The sequence below is a fragment of the Pimephales promelas genome, chromosome 1 (genome assembly GCF_988280905.1).
Source record: "Pimephales promelas chromosome 1, fPimPro1.hap1.1, whole genome shotgun sequence".
NCBI lineage: Eukaryota > Metazoa > Chordata > Actinopteri > Cypriniformes > Leuciscidae > Pimephales > Pimephales promelas.
In genome coordinates, this window is record NC_142769.1 from 2179571 (window position 1) to 2204914 (window position 25344).

At 38.1% G+C, this 25344-nt stretch overlaps 2 protein-coding genes and 1 long non-coding RNA gene across 6 annotated transcripts; 1 reads left to right on the top strand and 2 right to left on the bottom strand.

Annotated features, from left to right (window-relative positions):
* Positions 1 to 2850: 2850 nt before the first annotated feature.
* Positions 2851 to 4900, bottom strand: LOC148998313 (uncharacterized). Its single transcript, XR_016169624.1, has 2 exons — positions 4782 to 4900; positions 2851 to 3228 (listed from the first exon to the last, which is right to left on the bottom strand). It is a non-coding gene; the product is annotated as an uncharacterized LOC148998313 (long non-coding RNA).
* Positions 3224 to 18077, top strand: cdhr5a (cadherin related family member 5a). Of its 4 annotated transcripts, none has more exons than XM_039690998.2 (14): positions 3224 to 3326; positions 5214 to 5389; positions 6041 to 6103; positions 6662 to 6751; positions 8229 to 8315; positions 9653 to 9757; positions 9842 to 10048; positions 10133 to 10223; positions 11252 to 11349; positions 11444 to 11650; positions 11740 to 11853; positions 13194 to 13260; positions 13355 to 13534; positions 16768 to 18077. In XM_039690998.2, exons 1-14 carry the CDS (start codon positions 3242 to 3244, stop codon positions 17247 to 17249), a joined length of 2052 nt encoding a protein of 683 aa, XP_039546932.2. In that variant the 5' UTR covers positions 3224 to 3241; the 3' UTR covers positions 17250 to 18077. The 4 variants fall into 4 exon arrangements, with proteins under 4 accessions (XP_039546932.2, XP_039546930.2, XP_088990747.1 ...); XM_039690996.2 differs by having other exon boundaries at positions 13355 to 13509; positions 16674 to 18077; XM_089134621.1 differs by having other exon boundaries at positions 16674 to 16839.
* Positions 18078 to 21475: 3398 nt separating this feature from the next.
* Positions 21476 to 25112, bottom strand: rxfp3.3a2 (relaxin family peptide receptor 3.3a2). The gene has a single exon (XM_089134637.1). The coding sequence runs from the start codon at positions 24734 to 24736 to the stop codon at positions 23606 to 23608; it is 1131 nt and encodes a 376-aa protein (XP_088990763.1). The 5' UTR covers positions 24737 to 25112; the 3' UTR covers positions 21476 to 23605.
* Between the last annotated feature and the right edge of the window lie 232 nt (positions 25113 to 25344).

Genomic DNA, 25344 nt, shown 5'->3' on the forward strand with positions numbered 1-25344 from the left:
GTTAATATATATTATTTAGGAAAAGCCACAGAGTCTCATGCCCCTTGAGATGAAGGGAACACTTGAAGGAAATGAAGGAAACGTCCAGTGTTAGCTGGACCCCGAGGGGTGATTAAGGGTAAAGCATATTAAAAACACCACATCGACATTATAAACAACATTAAAAACTTGATTTTCACCAGAGAGGGATTTTAAAGAGTTAGTTCAGCCAAAAATTAACATTATGTCATTAATGACTCGTCCCAAGCCCGTTCATCATCAGAACAGTTTAACCCCTTTAGTGTGACAGGCCTACCGGGGGGCCCAAATCCATTACATTTTTAAAACAGCATTATCCAATACTAAACCTAAACTAATCTTGACAAACTATATGTCATTTGAAAGCTTAGAATCTCTAGTTTTAATATTTGGTGATTTTCAAAATATATTACAGAGGAGCCGTAATTTATCAATTTGCAAGAATATTTTCATACTCTAAGGCGTGTTTAGACCTTCATTTTGAAATTGTGATGAACATGAAAAATCATTAAAGAAGGGTAGAAACCCAAAAGAAAGCCTTCATTCAATTATTTTATAATTATAATTATTATTATTTCATATGGAAATGAAGGCGCCCTTATATGGGCAGTAATGGAGTCTGGTTGTGCCCCAGTGGAAGCGTTCGGTACTGCGCCCAAATAAAATCTCACTGAAAGCTCATTATTTGAGATATCAACGTAAAATTTGAAACACAACTTATTCAGATTTTTGGCTTTGATTTTTTTTTTTAGCAGTTTTAGAGTCGCCAGGTTTTGAAAATATATATTTTATATTTTACATTTTCATAAACTCAAACTTCTATAACTTTTTTTTTGTTTCACATTCTTAATTTATTTCACTTCTACAAAAATCTGCCAAATGTCTTCTTTAAAACGAGACCAATTTTACGTCTATATTCCAAAGCATTCTTGAATTACAACCATTTAAGTTTGAAATGTGCATTTTCATGTATATTAAAAAAAGGGGGGGTGACACTTAAGGGGTTAAGATATCGAGCGTTTTCTGTCCCTCCATTGGAAATGTGTGTGTACGGTATACTGTCCAGAAAGGAAATAAAGACGTCATCAAAGTAGTCATGTGACATCAGTGGGTTATTACAATGTTTTGAAGCATCGAAAATACATTTTGCTCCAAAAATAACAAAAAATCCGACTTTATTCAGCATTGTGTTCCGGTTCTGACATGAGGGAGAGTCATTAATGACATAAGTTTCACTTTTGGGTGAACTAACCCTAAGACATCTAAGTCTCCTTAGATTGAACCTTTCTGACATTAAAATTGAGCCCAGAACCGTAGAGATCTGTAGATTGTTTTGCTAAACAATGCGTCCCACGGCTCAGCTGTTCGAGTCCATGACAGGAACACACTTCTACATGTGTGTACATCTACATCTGGCTGCACAATGTGTCTTCTTCATGTGACACTATGTTGCTGTTGTTCCCACACAAAGAAGCAGTGGCGTGGTTCTACAAACATGCATTATATCAGTGGATGTCACGGTCGCATGTGGCCGAGAAGAGCTCTGATTGGCTGGGCGGGAGGGAAAATATTTTCAAGGAAATTAATTAAATACTACAAACAAATAGGCTAAAATCAACAGCACACTGCATAAAGAGAGTGTGTTCTCTCGCTCTCAGACTTGGTCAGTGATCAGTAGCACTCATTATCACTCAAGTCTGGACTGAACTTTCACACATCATAGAATCTGAAGTCAAAACCTCTACTCTTGAAGCTGCCGTACGTAACTTTCGGCGCTCTAGCGGTTCATAAACAGAACCGCACGCTAAAAATAATTTTAGCAACATGTTAAATCATGCTAACATGCTAAATCATGTAAACAACTAGCTATTGATGTGTTAAATCTAGCAACATGTTAAATCATGATGCTAGCGATATTCTAACAATGTGCTAAATCATGTTAGCAGTGCTATCTGTATGTCTGTCTGTCTATCTATCTATCTATCCATCTATCTATCTGTCTGTATGTCTGTCTGTCTATCTATCTATCTATCCATCTATCTATCTGTCTGTCTATGTGTCTGTCTATGTGTCTGTCTGTGTCTGTCTGTCTGTCGGTCTGTGTGTCTGCCTGTCTATGTGTCTGTCTATCTATCTATCTATCTATCTATCTATCTATCTATCTATCTATCTATCTATCTATCTATCTATCTATCTACTATCTATCTATCTATCTATCTATCTATCTATCTATCTATCTATCTATCTATCTATCTATCTATCTATCTATCTATCTATCTATCTACAGTATCTATCTATCTACAGATCTATCTATCTATCTATCTATCTATCTATCTATCTATCTATCTATCTATCTATCTATCTATCTACAGTATCTATCTATCTACAGATCTATCTATCTATCTATCTATCTATCTATCTATCTATCTATCTATCTATCTGTCTGTCTGTCTGTCTGTCTGTCTGTCTGTCTGTCTGTCTTTTTTTTAAACGTTTTTATTATTTAAATTTTAGAGTTCACTTTAGACACTCTTAAGTAACTTTGCAAGTAGATGTCAACTAACTGTTATTCGGGCCGGTTCACATAGAACACGTTTTGCTCTACTTTCCCATTGTTTTTCAATGTAAACACACACTAGAATGATATCCGTAACCGTCGTGCTCACGTCTCGCATTTTTAACAGTAAAAACGTTGTGTGAAGCGGCTCTTAGAGAATTAGGAGACTGTTTGGGTCTGTTGCGGAAAAAGTTAGCAGATATTAAACACAGTCTACTAATACTCTAACGACTGCTAGTTGACATGTAATAGTTAGTAGAATGTCAAAAAAAATGTTATTTTATTTCTCATCAGATTTATTCTGTAATTTATTTAACAGATAGCATTCATTTTTATTCATCAAGTCCTGGTCATCAGGCTAGACTCACAAAGTAATTTTAGCATGTTTCACATTTTCAGATTTCACACAACAGTGGAAACTTGGACAAATACAAAATGACCCCTGAAAAACAGATGCAAGTATTTGGGTGGGAGGGAGCAGTCGACTGCTGGCGAGCTCTTTAGGCAATATATGACCGTAAGATGAAGTCACAAACATTGCGACTGGAGTCGACTCCCACTCATTGAGAAACACAGTCAATGCTTTATGTGTAGAAGTACCAGCTGGTGCCACGGTCTCATAGTCCTCCATACTTATTTGTGTGCATCAGAAACTAGGAAATAGACATGCAATTAAAGCGTAAATCCACAACGACCATCTTCGGCTGTGTATTTGCATTATTCATCCCCCAAATCTGCTTTGCTGACAAAAGTAAGTAACTCTTGTTTCAGATATTAGATTGAAATCAGGCTATTTGGTGAACTGTCATCAGCAACACTATTGTGTCGGTGCAACATGTATCAGTCTCTCTCTGTGGGTATTGTGTATGATATTTAGTGTATTGGGACACTTCTTGTTATTGAGTGTCCCGATCAATCTTTATTCAAGTGATTTCAGCTCGGGCAGTGGAAATAAAAAGACGCCATGTCTTTTCAATGTCATTGGATTTAGAGAATGTAGAGGTTGGAAATGTCTAATGTTCAAAATATTTTCATTTTCACTGTCATGAAACAAAATGCCCCTTAAAATGGGTCACACTTTATATTTGGTGTCTTTTTGTGCATGCATCAAAATTAATAATGATAATTGTTATGTACAATAAACGCATTGTGTTGATGTTGTATTGCTATTGAGGTGGATACGGGGAAGGTTAGGCCAGGTTTGGTGTAATTATAGATGTAATGTACTAACTTGTATTCAGGGTTCCCCAACGCATTCTTGTCCAAAAGCGCCATATAGGACGCTTTTGCAAAAGCGTAAATATCCAACGCACATGGCACCCTTTAACGTCTAATGAGATGCTTCGGTCATGGTTAAGTTTAGGTACGGTGTAGGGTAAGGGGTAGACCACTAGGGGGCGCCTTCTGCCCAAATATATATGCGTCTCATTTCACGTTAAAGGGTGCCATGTGCGTTGGATATTTACGCTTTTGCAAAAGCGTCCTATATGGCGCTTTGGGTTCCCACGGGTCCATGAAAGTTTGTGAATTTGAAAAAATAAAAAATAAAATAAATAAATCAAGGCCCTGGAGAGTTTTTGAATACATAGATTCAGTTTTCTGGGAAAAATTCCATTATATTTGTATTTTATACAAATAATATAAAATCTAATATTTAATTTACTGTAAAATATTAATATTTTGCCAACACTTCATGGCCTATATACATACTAGCTTGCTTGATTTAAGTTAGTTACGTGCATAAACGCGGTAAAATAAGTGATGTACTTTGTGTTGCCATGACGTTCACGTGCGCACAAAACTACTATGATGGTACCTCAATGTTTGTTGTCTCCACATTAAGTCCTTGAATTTGAGGGTATTGGACCTGAAAGGTCCTTGAATTTAGAGTTAAGGTGTGGGAACCCTGATAAATGCACTGTATCAATTTAAATGTTAGTGTGTTTTCAACACACTTTGTATTGTCAATGTAAATGAAGAATGTTTACTCGTTCTCTGTGTTACCCAATTCACATTTAGGTTTTTGAAAGCTCCATGTCTTTCAGTTTTACACTTCGTTTGGCCTAAACACTTGTGTTCGCTGTCAGTTTGAAATCGTGTCTACAAACATGGAGGTTTAAGATTCCCCGTCGCATAATTACCTCAGTATTTGCGATTCTTTGCATCCTTCAGCCACTGCCTTCACTGGAAACAGAAAGTTACTCACTTCCACTAAACGTTCATTCTTTGAATTCTGGCACCCGGGAACAAAACAAGTTGATACCACTGCGACTAAAAATTTGATAAGAAGTATTTCCTCCTAAAGAAAATATGTTGTTAGAGTCCGTTAGCGAATTATAGCGTGCGGGTGGGCGTGGCCTTTGATGACAACATGCCCAGTGCATTATGGGTGATGAAGTTTTCTTTCTTTCTTTCTTTCTTTCTTTCTTTCTTTCTTTCTTTCTTTCTTTCTTTCTTTCTTTCTTTCTTTCTTTCTTTCTTTCTTTCTTTCTTTCTTTCTTCTGTATATAGGCCCATTTTGCCAGCGATAGATAGATAGATAGCCTGGATAGAAAGATAGATAGATAGATAGATAGATAGATAGCACAACTTTATGTAAAGATTATATGTTATTTGGTAATATTTGTTTTCTCTGCAGTTTGTACAGCCCCTTCAGAGCCTGTGACGATTAAAGAGAACAACACAGATGACACACTTGTTGTCCATATCAATGTAACAACAAAGGATGTAACGCTGAATCTCACAGAGAATCCTGGAAACGCGTTCTATCTGAGAGGATCAGAACTGATAGCAAAGAAAGGCCTGGACTTTGAAGTATGTTTATTTCATGACTTTCCATTGTCTTAGACTATGACTAAAGCCAGTCAAAACCTGCTTCACTGCAACCCCATGTACAAATATCTAAACATTTTTAAATCAAGATTAATTTACTTGAGATGCAAAATAACTTAATAAAGATATTAAGTCTTGTTTTCTGGAGAGAGAAAAAAATCCAAATGAAGTTTGTGCTTGAAACAAGAAGAAACTAAAATATTTCTGAACCCACTGTCAGAATTGTGTTCTTGTTTTAAGCACAAATGATTTAATATCTTAATATTTTAATAAAAAAATAATTTTGCTTCTCAAGTAAATGTATCTTGATTTTTTTTTTTATACATTTTTAAGACAAAAATACTAAGCAAGGAAAACTTTTTTTTTTTTTTTGCATGGCAGCTGTATTTACACGGTATCTAGCTATTCATTCATGGTCACTCTCTGATCCTATAGCTGTTTTAGATGATGATTAATCGGACAAATTACCAGACAGTTGACCTGGTGGTGGACCAAACCAACAAACCAGCTGCCATCCTCCAAATATTTGACTGATCTTAATTTAATATGACTTTGTTCATTGTGCATTTTCATCGTGTTTAACCAATCATGCAGTTTGATCCTAACTTCAGTTGATATGAACCTGTTTTCCAGACACTTTCAGGTCCCGAAGAGCTAACTGTGCAGGTCCGGTGTAATAAAACTGGCTACAGAAGTGTAAGTTACTCACAAGTACAATTAATTCAATGCAGATGAATGTAAAACAAAAAGGCAGAGACTATTTGCTCAGTGCAAACAAGTGAAAAGAGCAGCATTTCACAAAGTGTTAATAGTATTTATATACTACAGTAGTCAACATTTGAAGTGGATCAAAACCTCTCATCAAAGTTATAAATTAATTTTGAACAATACAGGTTCTTTTCTTAGGACGTTCTTGATTAAGTTTTTTGACCCACTTCAAATGTTGACTACTGTATTTAGTATTTGTGTATTAAACAGTATGCAATAATAACAACATAATAGGGAGCCCTAACCCTACCCGATTAACACTTTATTCCTAGTATTAAATACCCATTAGTCACTTTAGTTCCAGCTTTCGCTTATATTTTACTGCTAAGACATCCATGCATTTTAGTGTCCCACTTACTTTGGGGGTCACTGTTGGCATATATTGCAGATTGCTGTAATAGTTTTTCTCTATTATTATTTTTTTTAAAGGTGAAGGCAGTGGTTACATCAGTAGTTTTGACCTTTTTATATGCATTTTATCAACAGATCACTCTGATTGTGATTGTTCGTGTTGAGAATATCAATGACAACTATCCATCATTTGGTCAGAGCGAGTACATACTTAACGTAAATGAGGTGAGAGCATGTTATTCAACGTTTGTCCTGTAAGATGGTCCTTGAACAACATTTGTACACTGTTAGACCTTAACAGGTTTTTTACAGTAAAATACTGGCAACACTGTTGCCAGTAATTTACTGTAAAAATGCACTAAAACTAATAAGTTGTATTTTTTAGTTAACTTGAGTTTTAGTGCATTTTTACAGTAAATTACTGGCAACAGTGTTGTAAAAATGCACTAAAACTAATATGTTGTATTTTTTAGTTAACTTGAGTTTTAGTGCATTTTTACAGTAAATTACTGGCAACAGTGTTGTAAAAATGCACTAAAACTAATAAGTTGTATTTTTTAGTTAACTTGAGTTTTAGTGCATTTTTACAGTAAATTACTGGCAACAGTGTTGTAAAAATGCACTAAAACTAATACGTTGTATTTTTTAGTTAACTTGAGTTTTAGTGCATTTTTACAGTAAATTACTGGCAACAGTGTTGTAAAAATGCACTAAAACTAATAAGTTGTATGTTTTAGTTAACTTGAGTTTTAGTGCATTTTTACAGTAAATTACTGGCAACAGTGTTGTAAAAATGCACTAAAACTAATATGTTGTATTTTTTAGTTAACTTGAGTTTTAGTGCATTTTTACAGTAAATTACTGGCAACAGTGTTGTAAAAATGCACTAAAACTAATAAGTTGTATTTTTTAGTTAACTTGAGTTTTAGTGCATTTTTACAGTAAATTACTGGCAACAGTGTTGTAAAAATGCACTAAAACTAATACGTTGTATTTTTTAGTTAACTTGAGTTTTAGTGCATTTTTACAGTAAATTACTGGCAACAGTGTTGTAAAAATGCACTAAAACTAATAAGTTGTATTTTTTAGTTAACTTGAGTTTTAGTGCATTTTTACAGTAAATTACTGGCAACAGTGTTGTAAAAATGCACTAAAACTAATAAGTTGTATTTTTTAGTTAACTTGAGTTTTAGTGCATTTTTACAGTAAATTACTGGCAACAGTGTTGTAAAAATGCACTAAAACTAATAAGTTGTATTTTTTAGTTAACTTGAGTTTTAGTGCATTTTTACAGTAAATTACTGGCAACAGTGTTGTAAAAATGCACTAAAACTTTAATGTTGTATGTTTTAGTTAACTTGAGTTTTAGTGCATTTTTACAGTAAATTACTGGCAACAGTGTTGTAAAAATGCACTAAAACTAATAAGTTGTATTTTTTAGTTAACTTGAGTTTTAGTGCATTTTTACAGTAAATTACTGGCAACAGTGTTGCCAGTATTTTACTGTAAAAAACCTGGTAAGGTCTAACAGTGTCTGAATTTTTGAGCAATTGTTCAGGGTTGTGGCTTAATCAACATTCTATTTAACCAAAAATAAGTAATACAAGTTAAGTCAGACATCAAACAGTTTCTAGACCAACTTTCAATGTAATGATGTTGTCATTCTAGTCCATAAATGTTACATTGTGTGTGTATTGCACAGCTCACACCAGTTAATACCAGCATTGGCCTGATTGAAGCAGTCGATGATGATTCTGAGGTTCTGTATTATTCGATAGAACCAACTTTGGTAAGTAACCAATTCCTTTTTTTATCTACATTTTTACTGATTCACGAATAGCATACCTATAAGTGACATCATTCATTTATACTCATGTTGTTTCAAACACATATGAGTTTCTTTCTTGTGTAGACCACAACAGAAGTTTAGCAGAATGTCCAAGATGCTCTTTTTTATATAGCGAAAGAACCAAGGGCTGTTAAGCTAAAAAAAAAAAAAAAAAGACCAAACAGAAACACAAAAGCATCATAAATGTGATTTAGTGTAATGTTACAAGTCATATGATCTCTTGGTGTGAAGATCCAAGGTATAGCTCACCCAAAAATGGAAAAACTGTCATTAGTTACTCAGCCTCATGTTGTTCCAAACTCGTATTTTTTATGAAATCTGAGAGATATAAATTATGAACCTTTTGAAGCATCAAGGTTTTGGGAGAATTGATCTTTACTGGAGGTACAGAAGGTTTCAAATTTGAATGAAAGTATTGTGGATTTGGATGGCATGAGAGTGAGTGATTTATGGCTGAATTTTTATTTTTGGTTAAACGCATGGAATGTTGATTGTGCCCAATGGTATCCAAGCAACAGGTGATGGAACCAGGTTGATATGCCAAGATTCATTTAAATAATGGCTCCAGGGTTCCAAATGGAATCTTTGTTTCGCTGTCTAATGTAGCATCGAATAATCAGTCTAGAATATTAATTCAGAATACTCAGGCACCCAGGCTACACCTCGGCCACTCATCACCACGTCTCCGCCTTGGTCTCCTGGTCCATCAATATTACCTGGTCTCTCGGTCCATTGGACTCCACCCGGGCCTCCACATCTCTCAGCATCTCTGCTGTTGTTTGGGCTCAAGTTTACACCTTGGCTCCTCCCTCCATCAGTTCTCCCGGGGGTCACCTTCCCTCTTGTCAGCCACCCTCTCCTCCATGAGACCTCCTACCTTCAACTCCACCCTTGTTTCTTCCGCTGGCATCCCTGCCTGACAGTGTTCTGTCAGTGTTAACTTTAGTTTTCATAGACTCATAGTTTGTTTTCCTTAGTTACCTGTTTGTTTTTCAGCCCTTAGTTGTCATGTTAATTCATTAAATCATCACACCTGTTCATATTTGGGTTCATTATCATTTTGTATTTAAGTTCCCCAAAGCCTTCAGTGTCGAGTTGTGCTTGATCCCTTTGGATGATCTGTGTTGCTTTATTTATTCAACTACCTCACCTATCTTTAATTGTTACACTGGCAACAAGCGACAATCGTAAAGGACTATTATAATATAAATTGTACACTGTGCACTGGGCTTTAATGTCATTTTTGCTTGAACCATTGCGTTTGCGTTTCTTTACAGAACAGATACTTCAGACTTGAGAACATGTATACACCAAAAATCCTCGTGAACAAAGTTTTAGATTACGATGTCATCCAACAAGTGAAACTGCTCTTGTATGCGCAGGTATGTGAAATTAATTTGAATTTGAATGCGTTAAAAGATCTGATCTCAATTAAGTTTAACACAAACAAGTCTTGACCCTATCAGGATACTCCACTGCCATTGCAACATACACCACTGCCATCACAGCCGAGTGAACGCTCCTTCACAGCTACAGCAACCATCACCGTCAATATTAAAGATATTGATAACCGTCCTCCGTGGTTTCAGCCATGTACAAGAGTGACCTCTGGTAATGCCAAAATCTGCCTGAGCCTCGGCTACAGGGGCAGGGTGAACTTAACAGAGAAGCAGGTACATTATCATTCATATAATGACCGTGGTTAATAAATGTAATGCTGTATTTCAAAATGATCCATACTACGTGTATATTTTCAGGACGGAGCCTTGCAATTGCAGCCAGGTCCAGTGTATGCCAGAGATGGAGATAAAAGCCGAAATGAAGAGATAAGCTATAAAATTGTTCGAGGTAGTAAAGCATTTTCCCTAACATTACTGTTTCCCCTTAAAGGACAACTCCGGCGCAAAATGAACCTGTGGTCTAATTACACATTGTTACCTAGTCAACCGTTATCTGAGTTTTTTTTTCATGATTGTCGAATGTAAATAGTTTTATCTATAAAAACAGTTTAGCCTATAATGCTAGTATAACGCTAGTCTATAGGGCATAGAGTAATGACAAATAAAAATCGCTTTTTATTACCACTAACAAGGCTCAAAATAACCCCACAGTAACACGGTAGCACAATAAGGATCCATACATTCAAACCGAAGCATTGAGAACTTTGTCAGTGTCCATACCGTTTAATAAGAAGATATTTTATACACACAGTCAACTTCACGAATACAGGAAGAAGCCATCTTTGAAAAATAGTCTCTACCAGTCGATCTACGAACGCCGATCCAAGTGCGCTGGTGAGATGTGAATAAAGTGATAATGTGAGCGCGAACAGTAGGCAACATGTACATATTAAAGAGAAGAAAATGGTTCGTGTTTGTGTTTCTTCCGGAAACAATGGACCATATAAGATTCTGCACAGTTCAGCGCACTTGGATCGGCGTTCGTAGATCGACTGGTAGAGACTATTTTTCAAAGATGGCTTCTTCCTGTATTCGCGAAGTTGACTGTGTGTATAAAATATCTTCTTATTAAACGGTATGGACACTGACAAAGTTCTCAATGCTTCGTTTTGCATGTAGGGATCCTTATTGTGCTACCGTGTTACTGTGGGGCTATTTTGAGCCTTGTTAGTGGTAATAAAAAGCGATTTTTATTTGTCATTACTCTATGCCCTATAGACTAGCGTTATACTAGCATTATAGGCTAAACTGTTTTAATAGATAAAACTATTTAGATTCGGCAATCATGAAAAAAAATCTCAGATAACGGTTGAATAGGTAACAATGTGCAATTAGACCAAAGGTTCATTTTGCGCCGGAGTTGTCCTTTAATTTTCAACATGAACTGCGCAAGCTATCATTTCTGTAACTGCCTAGGAAATGAAGACAACATATTTCAGATCGATGAGAACTCCGGCAACATTTCCATGCTGAAACCCGCAGATATAGCAGGCCCAATCTCCCTCTTAGTTTTGGTGAGTTTCTTGTACATATTATAAAGACTTTGAGATGTCATCCTGATGCAGCTGAATCACTGTGTAATTTTGATCCTTTATTTGTCCTCCCAAGGCTTCCCAGGTATTAAACCGAGATCAGTTTGCCACCACTTCAGTCACCATTGATGTAATGAAAAAGAGCAGAAATCCTCCGAGGTTTGAGAAAGAACGATATGAAGGGTATGTTTACATTAGTTCAGGGCCTGAAAACATGGTGCTAAGAGACAGGACGACCAACAGACCCTTCAGAGTCAGAGCAAGGGATGAAGATTTCGCAAGTGTAAGGTTTAAGATTAAAATTATTGTCACTCATAAACATGAAAGACCTTTAATAAGAGATTGACAGTTTCTCCCTTTATTTTTTTTTAGGGAATCAATCCTGACATAAGATATGAGGTGCAATACAGCAGCTATGTCAATATCACAACAGATGGGTTCATACTTTTGAAGAAAGCAGTTCGGACCGATTCCTTCGCTTTGCAGGCAAGTAATTATGTTTAGTTGCATCTATTTTCAGGATATTTTGATATGTGGAGATGAAATCAGTCTACGTTCACAGTCACATGATCCTCTATATGACCAGACGCAACTGGTTTCAGCAAGTAATTTGTCAACCCTCACTATATGCTCAGCATTTACCAAAGCTTTTACCACTTATGATTTTGTCATGTCTGGCTATTGAAAGACTGGCCCCTTTATTTAGGCATCTTTAAGAAACTACTATAGGGAAAATAGTGTGGCGAAAGATTTACTTTAAAGCAAGTTTTTAAAAAAACAACAACAACGAAGAAAACATTGAAGTGGACAGAATGAAATGGTGTTTTCTTGTAAACAAACTTCAATAATGTTTTTAAAAACTTGTTCTTTCTTGAAAATAAAATAAAAAATAAATGTAATGCAAAACACAATCTTTTTTTACAGTGTACTTGCATAAAAATAAATTAATAAAATAAAATAATCTGGTTAGACTTTATTGCATGGTGGCATAGTTACATTTTACTTAAAGTAAGAAGTGAGCTGAGTAATATTAATCACTGTAACTACATGTACTTACTATAAAGTTACGGTTAGGGTTTGATTTGGGTTAGTTACTTGTAATTATGCATAACTTACACTACCACATGTACTTATTAAAGTAATAACTGTCTAAGTCACCTTAAAATGAAGTGTTAAATAAAATATCAAATATATATAAAATAAAATAATGTCTATGTTGAATTGCAAAACACTTGCTGCTATTGAGGTCATAATCTTTTTTACATAAAAATAAAATATAGTCTATGTTGCATTGCAAAGCATAATCTTTTTACAGTGTATGTACTAAAGGAAAAAAAATTAAATGAAACGTCTTTATTGGAGGTCATAATGTTTTTACATAGATAGATGGATGGATGGATGGATGGATGGATAGATAGATAGATAGATAGATAGATAGATAGATAGATAGATAGATCTGTATGTGCTAGCATGTTTCTAACATGATTTAGCATTTTGCTAGAATGATTTAACATTTTACTAGCATGATATAAGAAATTGTTAACATGCTGCTACCATGATTTAGCATTTTGCTAGCATGATTTAGCACTGCTAGCATGATGCACATTGTTAGAATATCTATAGCATGATTTAACATGTTGCTAACAAGATTTAACACATTAATAGCAAGTTGTTTACATGATTTAGCATGATTATGTTGCTAAAATTATTTTTAATGTGCAGTTCTGTTTATTAACGGCTAGAGCTTCCGGTCACTTTTGTCAATGTTAAGGCTAAAATCTTTCAAACAGAAGTCTGAATTTGAGAATTGTTCGTTTTATCTCCAGCTTCGTGCGGTGGACGTGTCCACTGGTGAGTCAGGGACAGCTGCTCTCGCTGTCCTTGTCATACCATGTAAGTTTGCCTCTAAAATGTCAATTAACCCACTCAGTGTGAAAGTCCTAATGTTTATCCAGCATGATGGCTGTCTAACGTTTCTCCATATCAGCCGCGGGGGTCCAGTCGCCCGACGAGAGCTTCCGCGCAGGAGACATGGCTTTACTGGGCTTCGTAATGGCCGCTTTACTGGTGCTCTGCCTCATTGTGATCGGCTATCTGATATCCCGTGTCAAGAAGGGGAATCCTGACGCGTTCAAGTCTGAGGTCAGCATCTTCTCATCAAAGCTCAGTGAGTCCAGCTCTGAGTGTCCACTTTGTAAAAGAACTGAGGCTTAAAGGGTGACATATTATACCTCTATTCACAAGAATGTGTCAGCCCCGCATCATTTATTACAGCTTGTCTAATTTGCCACTTTTTGGGTGCTTAGCCTTTAAATGCAAATGAGCTTCTGCTCCGCCCCCCTTCAGAAGAGGCCGATCCGTTACACGAGCTACAGATACTCCGGCAATAACAAAACAGGTGAATCTCACTCATCCAAAATCTCAGAAATAACCAGTAGCGAGTGAAGCCTTGCGGAGAGACTCAGGAAGAGTTTCGCTTTTAGACGTTTCTGAATGTTAGTGGAGACATTTATGGAGTTGTTGTGGAGTTACATTGACTTGCACTTTAACTTTTACAAAAATTGACAGTTCCCTGAGCTCTTTATAAGACAGATGTGACATGTTTTGGTCAGTAGAGTTCAGTGCTCGTCTGTACGACAGAACAGTTTCATGCTTTGCTCGAACTTTTGCCGTTAGTTAAAGTTAGAACTGGTCACTGTTGTTGCTTTAAACGTGCAGATTAAGGGGACGGTGATATTATAATAAGATCCTCTTCCTACGTCAGAAGGGGAGCGAAATCTGATCGGCTTATTTTTTGACCTGCTTGCTGAGAAAGGCTAACCAAAACAAAGTTAGAGTCACTTTTCATGTTTTCTGGGTTAGAAGATGCTAGACTTGTAGTACAGATCACCTACACTGAGACCAAGACACTACCAAGATCAGAGGGTATCAATAAGACCAAGAGACCGAGACCGACAAGACCAAGTGACCGAGACCGACAAGACCAAGAGACCACGGCCAAGACCGAGACCAAGACAAAGACCAGGCCAAGACAGAGACCAAGACAGAGACCAAGACCAAGACCAACAAGACCAAGAGACCGAGACCGACAAGACCAAGACAAAGACAGAGACCAAGACGAGACTGAGACCAAGACGAGACTGAGAGCAAGTCGAGACGAGAGGGAACAAAAACAGACTTGTGTTGTTGAAGCTAAGCAATAACTTGTAAGATTTTGTTTTGCATCTGCCAATTTAGAAGTCTCCAAATGAATCCATTCTGCAACTTTTAAATACATAATTATATTTTCAAAAACGAAATTATGAGCTAAGGATCCGAAAGTTGGTCTTTTTGTCGCTATGGTTACACACACACACCGTTGGCGGTGCGCTCAAAGTCATCTGTCAGTTGTGCAGTTACCCAAAATCTCCTGAATGAAGTTAAAACCAATCTTCATATGTGTTTAATAATTATTAATACATCAAAAACTGTACATGATATGTGTTTTTTAAATCAAGTGATCAAAGTGCTCGTTGCTGCTGCGATCAGTGGCGCGGATACGTTATTTTCTCGTGTTGCGCGCTTCAATCTGTTGCGGATTTCATTGTGGATATTGTAGTATTGTATTGCTAAATCCCCCGACCACTATGTCGGTCTGAGACTGCGAGACCTAGACAAGACCGAGAGGTCCGAGACCAAGACCAAAGACCATCAAGGCCGTGACAAGACCAAGACATACATCACTAGTAGACGCACCGGGGACACAATAATAGCAATTAAACTCGGAACAAGTCAAATTTTCATGATATGTCCCCTTTAAGAGAAAGTTCCTTAAGAACACCGTAATCATGTAGTACAGCAGGTAATATTCAGCTCATTAAATCGAGAACCGAGACCAAGTCGAGATCAAGACCAAGTCGAGACCAAGTCAAGACCAAGACCAAGTCAAGACCAAGTCGAGACCAAGACCGAGACAAAGACAGAGACCGAGACCAAGACCAAGAACGAGACCAAGTCGAGACCAAGACCGAGACCAAGACCGTGACCAAGTCGAGACAAAGTCAAGACTGAGACCAAGTCGAGACCGAGACCAAGTCGAGACGAGACCGAGACCAAGTCGAGACAAGACCGAGATCAAGTCGAGACAGAGACTAAGACTGAGTTCAAGTTGAGACCGAGACAGAGACAGAGACCGAGACCAAGTCGAGACCAAGACCGAGACCAAGACCGAGACCAAGTCGAGACAGAGACTAAGACTGAGACCAAGTCGAGACCAAGACCGAGACCAAATCGAGACCAAGACCGAGACCAAGTCGAGACAGAGACTAAGACCGAGACCAAGTCGAGACCAAGACCGAGACCAAGATTGAGACCAAGTCGAGACCAAGACCAAGTCGAGACCAAGACCAAGACCAAAGACCGTCAAGGCCGAGACAAACCGATACATAGATCACTAGTAGATGCACTGGGGACACAATTGCAGCAATTAAACTCGGAAAAAAGTCAAATTTTCATGATATGTCCCCTTTAAGAGAAAGTTCCTTAAGAACGCCGTAATCATGTAGTACAGCAGGTAATATTCAGCTCATGAAATCGAGAACCGAGACCAAGTCGAGATCAAGACCAAGTCGAGACCGAGACCAAGTCAAGACCAAGACCAAGTCAAGACCAAGACCAAGTCGAGACCAAGACCGAGACAAAGACAGAGACCGAGACCAAGACCAAGAACGAGACCAAGTCGAGACCAAGACCGAGACCCAGACCAAGACCGTGACCAAGTCGAGACAAAGTCAAGACTGAGACCAAGTCGAGACCAAGACCGAGACCGAGACCAAGTCGAGACAGAGACTAAGACCGAGACCAAGTCGAGACCGAGACAGAGACCAAGACCGAGACCAAGACCGAGACCAAGTCGAGACCAAGACCGAGACCAAGTCGAGACAGAGACTAAGACCGAGACCAAGTCGAGACCGAGACCAAGACCGAGACCAAGACCAAGACCGAGACCAAGTCGAGACAGAGACTAAGACCGAGACCAAGTCGAGACCAAGACCGAGACCAAGACCAAGACTGAGACCAAGTCCAGACCAAGACCAAGTCGAGACCAAGACCGAGACCAAACACCGTTAAGGCCGAGACAAACCGATACATAGATCACTAGTAGATGCACTGGGGACACAATTGCAGCAATTAAACTCGGAAAAAAGTCAAATTTTCATGATATGTCCCCTTTAAGAGAAAGTTCCTTAAGAACGCCGTAATCATGTAGTACAGCAGGTAATATTCAGCTCATGAAATTGTGAGATTAACCCTCTGCCCTCATTCAGTGTTTAGGGTCATGCTTGAAGTTTACTCAGCCCCCTAACAGGCCAAGACCGAGAGATAGCATGCAGTTCAACAATGATGGTTTCTTAAATGAAGGAGACACTGGGAGATCCAGAGCCAGGCGAGCTGAACTGAGAGAAGGGAGACTGGATGCGGTTCAAGCAGCAAGAGTGCGAGTGATTCCCCGTGAAAGACTGAGGCACTGCCGATCCTGTGGACTCCAGACGAGTTTCAACCATTCCCATCACAGTCCGGTCGTCCAAACCAAAGGGAAGGCCAATAAGCAGAGAGTCAAGTCCATTCTGGCTAAAGAGAGGAGGAAGGATGACGGACACAAGAGCGTCTGGTTCAAGGAGAGCGAGGATTCTTCAGATATCGAGGTGGAGATCATCCCTGACACTATAGGGATTAAGCCTGAAGACGAGGTGGAGAAAGGCGAAGGGGATTTCGCTTCCCATCCACTGGAAGACAGTCAAATGGAACTGGGGGATTTGATCATGTCGAATATACAGGACTTGAGTAGCAGGGAGATTTCTGACGGCAGAGACGGACTGAATACAGACAGAAAGGATCCGTGAGGAACCGGCTTGAGCTCTTTTGCTCATCAGAGACTGGATTTCTGCAGTTTTTCAGTTCGGCTGTAATGGAAAAAATGAAACACGGTTCAGTTGAGATTAGGGTTGGGTATTGTTTGAATTTGAACGATTCTGATTCCGATTCCTTGTTTCGATTCCGGTTCCAAAAGATTCTCGATTCCGATTCTTTTAAGAGGCAGGGTCAAAAAAGTTTAGCTAACCTTGTTAATCAACGGTCTTTCTGAAGGAAATACTTCTTCTGTCACAAATACTCCTTTTGTCACAAATTTTGCATTTTGGCGAGATTTCGTTATTTTTAGGAAAGTGAAGCCACACTTTGGACCTCCGACGTAAGCTACTCATGTTCGACTCGCGCGGTTATGCCAATACTTCCGGTAGACGCTTCTTCGTTGGTGTTGTTCAGCGGTTTCTTCTTCCGGACGGCGGACTGTGAATATCTAAACTAGGAATCGAAATTTTAATTTTTGAACGAATCCAGGAAAAACGAAAAGATAGTCCCGGTTCCAATCGATACTCGATTCTCGATACCCAACCCTAGTTGAGATGTGATTAATAGCAAAATACTGACACATTTAGTGACCAATATATGTGAATGATGATGAATTTTTTTCCATTGTGTGATAATGCGTGCTAAACTAAAATGTTTTGATGTAATAATTTAAGAAAACAAATGTTGTTGTTTAATGTTGGCTTGCTGCTCTATTTAACATCAGCTGTGTTTATGAATAATACATTGTGGAATACATTGTTTTGTATTATTATGTAAATTATTATGTGGGGGGATGCAAAATAAAGGACATTTGAACCATTCGAGAAAGTTTCCAAACTTGATGTGATGCCTGACAAAAGAATATTATTAAATGAAAAGTCTAGCATGTTTATCAAGGTTATATTTACAGCTTGATTACTTGAATAGAGTTTCTGTATTGTTACACAAAGGATTTGTTGAAGTCTTATTTTTGAAGGGTTTGTACTTTTAAAAGTGGTAAATACAAACATAACGCTCTTCAGCAGTATTGGGGAAAGCTACTTTTAAAAGTAATGCGTTACTCTCTAAAACTTGGGCTGGGCTTGCTCTTTTATATATCTATAATGTGTGTATATATATATTGGCACATGTAAATACCCTTTCACACCAAAAGTGAAATGAATAGGCACTATGCACAATTTACTTCCGTATTCTGTAAAACAGATTGCATCGCTTCCGGTTGAGGTCTTTGTAGGTGCTTCATTAATTTTTTTGTGGTTTTACGCAAGATAACTTAAAAGGAGCGAGCAAAAATTAGCATAACCAATGTCCCTTACATGTGCAGATTGATATTTAAACGTTTTATATCTTTCTTCTTCACAGTAACATTTAATTAAACGTTAGATATTTAGATATTGGGATAAACTGAGGAAAAAACGGAAGAAAACGGGATTATGACAGAGTCTTTGAAACGAAACTTTCATAGATGTATTTTTTATATATAGTTATGTTTATTTGATATAATTTAAAAAAGAAGCATAAACACCACGAGGGGTGTATGTTTTGTCTTTTTTTGTGACTTACGTTTCCTTTGTATAACCATGGAGTATAAAATTCAATATAAATTCTCGGTGCTACGATCGGCGGAAGTTATCGAGCATCCTTCACCGGAAATACCGCCGTGCATACAGCCCATTACTGCGCCGAGTCGAAGTGCTCCCAAGCACTTGCTGTGGTATTCCGCCATACAATATAGTTATCCACTTTACACGCTTAGAAAAGCGCAACGTTTTATTTTATGTCACCGCCCTAGGTCGAGTAACACTGCTCGAGTAACTGTATTTAAATAGGGGAAACGTGGAGGTGTTTGGTCGCTTATAATGAATGAACTGGTCAAGTTAAGTGCTATCAAAGTGCCTCGCGAGCCAGAGCGATTGAGTGCACACACTGAGACGACATAACAGAGGTATGTATCAACTCGAATAACATAGACAGTTTAATATGAAAAAACGGTGGAGAATCCTTTAAAGGTGCCCTCTGGGATTTAAAATCAAATCATACAACATGTTCCATACCAGATGGGGGCAGTATACCTCCAGAAATACCTCCACGGCCACGCGCTCTCTCATGTCTTCAAACAATATGGGCGAGTGCTGTGTTGCTCTGTCTCCCTCGTGCATATTAATCAAATCAATTGACACGATAGTAAAAGGTTGGAAGACCGCAGTTTCACGTGGAGCATTTGGAGATTTTCAGAGATTAGAGACTTAATGAACAACATCTCAATACTAAATTATAAGGGCCGTCTCATAGACAAGTCGGTGCATTTCGACGATATGGGAAAATTAAAGCCCAGGCTATTATTTCTAGTTTTATGATATTCGATTTGTTCATATTACATTTTTTATCATTAGTTTGAATTAATTTGACAGACAGCATTTCCTGATGTGGACCACGCTAGCGTCTTTCAGAGCTGCCAACTCTCACAACACTTTTCACACACTCTCACGCCACACATCAATTTTGTCATGCACAGAAAAGGACACGGAGACCGATCTCAGCTCTCAGATTCTGTTCATTTTATTATGCAATTCAAACAATAAATACAGTATTGGCGCTTTACACGACAGATCCCTAGCACACGTGAACCGATCATCTCTACTAGCTAACGGTAAAAGAACACGAACACTGTTAAAAGATAAAGTATGCTACAACTTACCAAAATGTATTCCTCATGCATAATATCGACCAATTATTGTTTTTTAACTCTTCCCTGAACTGAAATGTAGTAGTGGGCTGTATTTTCCACACGACTGACGTCAGGTTCAAGTAAACACAAGCTGGCGCGAGCGCGACTCACTCGTGTACTGCAGTTTGGCTGGTGCTAACGTTGCCCGCCCGCATACCGCCTCCCATGGTCGAAACTGGTATTACGACACCTGCCGGGCCGGGGCTAGTAATTTAGCATGCTAATTCAGATTAATATCTCGGCAGCACTATAACGTGTCAGTTTTTTAATGACATCATCAACCTTATTTCTTCTCAATCTTTTGATGCGTGTAGCTCATTTTTGGGATATTTTAACCTCAATTTTTACAGATGGCACCTTTAAAGTGCATGTGACCTAAAACTAATCCATGCACCTTCCACTTGAGGGAGTCGTGAACACGTTGTGCCAACACTTATAAATAATTAAAAATACTGCAGGCTGGTGTGATTAGATGCAGATGCTTTTATCCAAAGCCACTTACAAATGATGAATACAACAACGCATTTCATCCTATGGAAGCAACAACAAGTGAAATGCTAATTCAGACCATGTCAGTTTAATCGTGCATAGAAAATTCTCATGCTCTTGCAAGTGATCAGTTTTCTGAGCTTGTGTTTTATATGTATAAGGATGTGTAAATGATGTGCATCTAATATAATTTAGCATAAGAAGTGCAGGTGTTACATGAGGCATCAACAAGGACAGTCGAGGCACATATTGCGAATGCGATATCCAATCTGCATTTCAGATAAATCCTCTTTCCCAGAACAGATGAAATATTCGATAAACCCCGTTTTAAGGAAGTTTGGTGAGTGATCTTCATCATGAAGGAGGCTATTGTCTTCTGCATGTTTTGTTTAAAAAGAACAAACACTGTTCAATATGCAAGTATTCAGAAATTTGACATTGGCTGTATAATAGAATGTCCTCAAATTTATATTCAAAACAAATGCTTCTTTGCACTATTCAGTTTATTAAAAAAACACAATATTTTTGCTTTACCTTCTCTAGTCTGGATATAATTAATTCAGTGTGTTGTTATCACTGACTTTTATTCTCTGAAGCAATATGAGTTTGAACTATTTCTTCTACAGTAAAATCCTTTGAAATGATTTTTGTGTTTTCTTTGATGGCTCTTTTCAGGAGACGTTAATGGATGCAAAGTTTTCTGTCTCCTAGTTGAGCTTCTTTTTATTCCACAGCTGAGATTTTATGATAAAAGATTAAATTAAACATTTATCTTTAGTCCTGGAAATTTATATGGTTGTAGACATAACCTGCTGTCTCACAATTTTAGCATAAATAATGTGCACAGTTTGATAGATCACATGGCGACACATCTTACCCCACTCTCCGTCTCCTGATGAAGACGGATGTTAAGTGACAAATATTGTGAAATATAATATTTTGTGTTCTGCAGAAGAAAGTCATAGATGTTTGTAAATGATGACAGCTTTTTCAGAATTATATTGAAATAAATTTATTCATTTGAAGAAATGATTAAAACTCATGTACAGATTTAGACCTCAGAGTATCTTTACATTTAAGTGTATTTTTTATTTTACAAATTTGCACATACTTCAATCACACGAAAAGATCAAAACAAGACTATGATAGCAGGGAAATAGTAGATGCAATACAAAATGTACACTAAATATGGGTCACCGTCAAACCCAATTAAAAAATGTCCTAGTTAAAATGTAAATCAATGGTTAGGTTTGTCCATATTTGACCCAAACATTGGTTGGAACCACCCAGTATTTTTAGAGTGTATTGTAAGCCATTTGGTTTAACTCAGACATCCAGCATGTGTGTGAACAAACGAATAAAACACCTTTAAAACTGTTCAAGTCACACTCAGTCAACCTTCTCATGAGCACCTTTGGTTCATCAGAGACAGAGAGAAACTGTTGCATCAGTTAACAGAACCTGTCCCACATGAAAAAATACTGTAGTAAACTTTAGTATTTATCGCAATACAAAAAAGCAACAAAATGTATCGTGGATAGTTCCCCCAAAAATAAAAAATTACTGTGTGTGAAAAAAATGTTTATTGTCAGTACTACATTATGCATAATGTTGATTATGATGTATAATAATGTAATGCGGTAATATTTGTGGGTCCTGATAATGCCAAATGTCTGATGTTAGCAGTAAAAAGTGGCCGATTAGTCAATGAAAGAGTGCAAGCAAATTCGTCTAAAATAATTCTGTATTTTCAGCTTCAGAATCATGAATATTGTTATTCTTGTGTCTCTATTGTCCTGTGCTTACAAGCACCAAGTCTATTCATTTAAACCCACAATGTAATATCAAATGTAGCATTTTAATCAACAGTGCATTTCACCATATGTCTGGAGTATCGCAATAATATCGTATCGTGTGTTCAGTATCTGATATCGAATCGTTTCAGCATATCATAGTATCAACTAAAGTAAACTGTAGTAAATACTGTAGTATTAGTTCTCAGTCGCTACAGTAAACTGATTTGTATTGTGTAGTATACTATAGTATTTACTACACTTGACTAACTTTCAAACTATAGTAAATACTGTAGTATCTTTACTAGAGCCCGACCGATAAAGGATTTTGAAGGCCGATACCGATACAAATAATTGTTGGTTTTAAAATCCGATATTCCGATATATCAGCCGATTTTTATTTTATTTTATTTTTTTTTTCAGAAATGCGCAACAAAACATCAACAGATTTCCCTAACATTAGTTATTTGTAGTTATGTATAAGTTTTAACTAAAATAATAAGAAAATGCATTTTAAAAATAAACTTTTTTCTTTTATTGTCGCAACAGAACATTGCCCTCTGGTGGACAAACTATACAACTCCAACACTCATGACATGTTTCAAGCGTGTTTCGTCCATTTTTATTTTAATGTTGAAATATTCATTTATCGGCCATTATAACTGCCAATACCGATAGTTTGGAAAATGCCTAATATCGGCCGATAATATCGGCCTGCCGATATATCGGTCTGGCTCATAATCTTTACTATAATATGGTCAAAAAATGTTATAGTCTTACGTTTTCCTTAATAACTTTACTATAAATTACTATAGTATTTGTAATACAGTTTACTGTAGCTACCTTTACTATAGTATGGTTCAAATTCAAAAACACTTACACTCTAAAAATGCTGGGTTGTTTCAACCCAAATTTGGGTCAAATATGGACAAACCAACATGTTGGGATAAAAATGTAATTTAAAAAAAAATTCACAGTTGAAAGTAAAAGATGAAGTTTGGTTGAAGGTTGAAATTACATTTTTAACCCAACATTTGGGTTTGTCCATATTTGATCCAAATTTTAAAACAACCCAACATTGTGTAGAGTCGGCGACTACATTATTTGTGAATGCTGTCCGAATGTCCCAGCAAAAAAAAAATCGGTTCTGGAACGTTCTGGGAATGTTAGTTTTTGGTTCCCAGAACGTTCCTAGAACTTTCCCTTAAGGTTAAGGGAACGTTCCAGTTATAAAAATGGAACCTAAAAATAACGTTCCTATAACGTTCTTGTTTGGTTCCCAAAAAAATAACCTCATGGGACCATTCGGGAACGTTAGGGGACCGTTCTGTGTTTGTTATTATTGTGTGGGTTGTTGGCAGAGTTGTGCGTCAATCACGTTTAAATGAATCCCAATATGCGCGCCATCGTGTGTTTGGTTGCTTCCTCCACTGTATCCATGGAGTTTCCCAACGTTCGAAAGAACGGGTGACGAGACGCGCCAAAAGAAACTATGTAGCGTTTTCCTGAACTCCCGGCGCATCAAACAATACAAGACTGGGTTTAAGCAGCTGTTAGTGTGGGCAAGACAAACAGTCACGGGGAAAACGTAAGTGTGCACCATGTAGTACGACTTGTCCCAGTGCACGGCGTTGAGTTTCACCAGAACTCCCCACAGAGTGATCGCATGGTTGGGCATCCAGCAGATGAAGAACGAGAGCACCACCACCGTCACAGACCTCGCAACTTTAGATCGTCTTCTCTGATGGGTGTTAGCGCCTCTCTTTCGGAGAAACCTCAGAAGTAAGAGATAACACACTGAGAGGACGAACATGGGCATGATAAACGCGACGACAATTTTCTGAAGGTGATAAAGCGCGAGCCAATGGTGTCCTTCCGGAAACTTGAGGAGGCAGAGTTTTTCACCTGCCACGACCGTCACGGTGGAGAAAATAGATGTTGGAGCTGTCGCTACAGTCGCCAGGATCCACAACACCGCGCTGATCCACTTCACCGACACACACTTCGCTCGAGAAGGGATTTTTAAGGCGGACGCGACAGACCAGTAGCGCGTGATGCTCATCGCGGTGAGGAAGAACACGCTCGCGTACATGTTCATCACAGTGACTGATAAAATGATCTTGCACATGGCGTTACCAAACGGCCAGCTGAAATCCAACACCGTATCCACTGCCCAGAAGGGCAAGGTCAGGACGAACTGGAAGTCGGTGACCGCTAAATTGATGACGAAGAAGTTAATGATGGATTTCTTCCGTCCTTGTCTGATCCTCATGAGGAAAAACACCAGGAGATTCCCGACCAAACCCACGGCGCACACCGCGGAGTACACAGCCGAGATGATGATCCTCAGGACCAGGCTTCCGTCAGCGCTCACATCGATGTCCTCCAGACTGCTGAACTTGTGGAGACCCGTGAAACTCCTGTTCAAACTTCTCCATCCGCTGAGGTTGAGGTCGAGAGTGTCACCCATTGTTTCTGAAAGCGCTCTCCAACAACAGGTGCCAGGTGGACATTGATCGCATATCACTCAGTCCGATGTAGTGTTGTTGTGCCACGCAAAACTGCAACAGATTCCCATGCGTGTACGGTGTACGCGACGTGATAAGTGTACCTGTCAGCTCGCGCTTTGTGCAGAAGTGCGCGCCTTGGAAGCGCGCGCACTGGATACACCACTGACCGCACACTTGACGTCATGTTAACGCATCTGAAAAAATTCAGAGAGAATGACTAAATAACACAAGATGCAACCTGGTATGCATCATAATGCAATGCCGAATAGTTTACATTTAATTCTAATTCTTTATTCGCGTATTTTATTGTTGAAAGCTACTTTGTATAGTTGCTACCTAATCAAGTCTTACCAAATCATGCTCTCTGCAATGCTAGATGGGAATGAACGACTTCACAAATGGACATGAAACATGTTTGCTTGCTATAGTGTCCACTAGAGGGGGCGCTTGATGGACAATCTGCAGCTCAGTGTGGCACTTTCTAAATAATCTATAGCATTTATAACAGATTTGCCTTTCAGAGCTGGAATGGTAGAGGACATAAATGCATGTTCATTAGTGCAACACA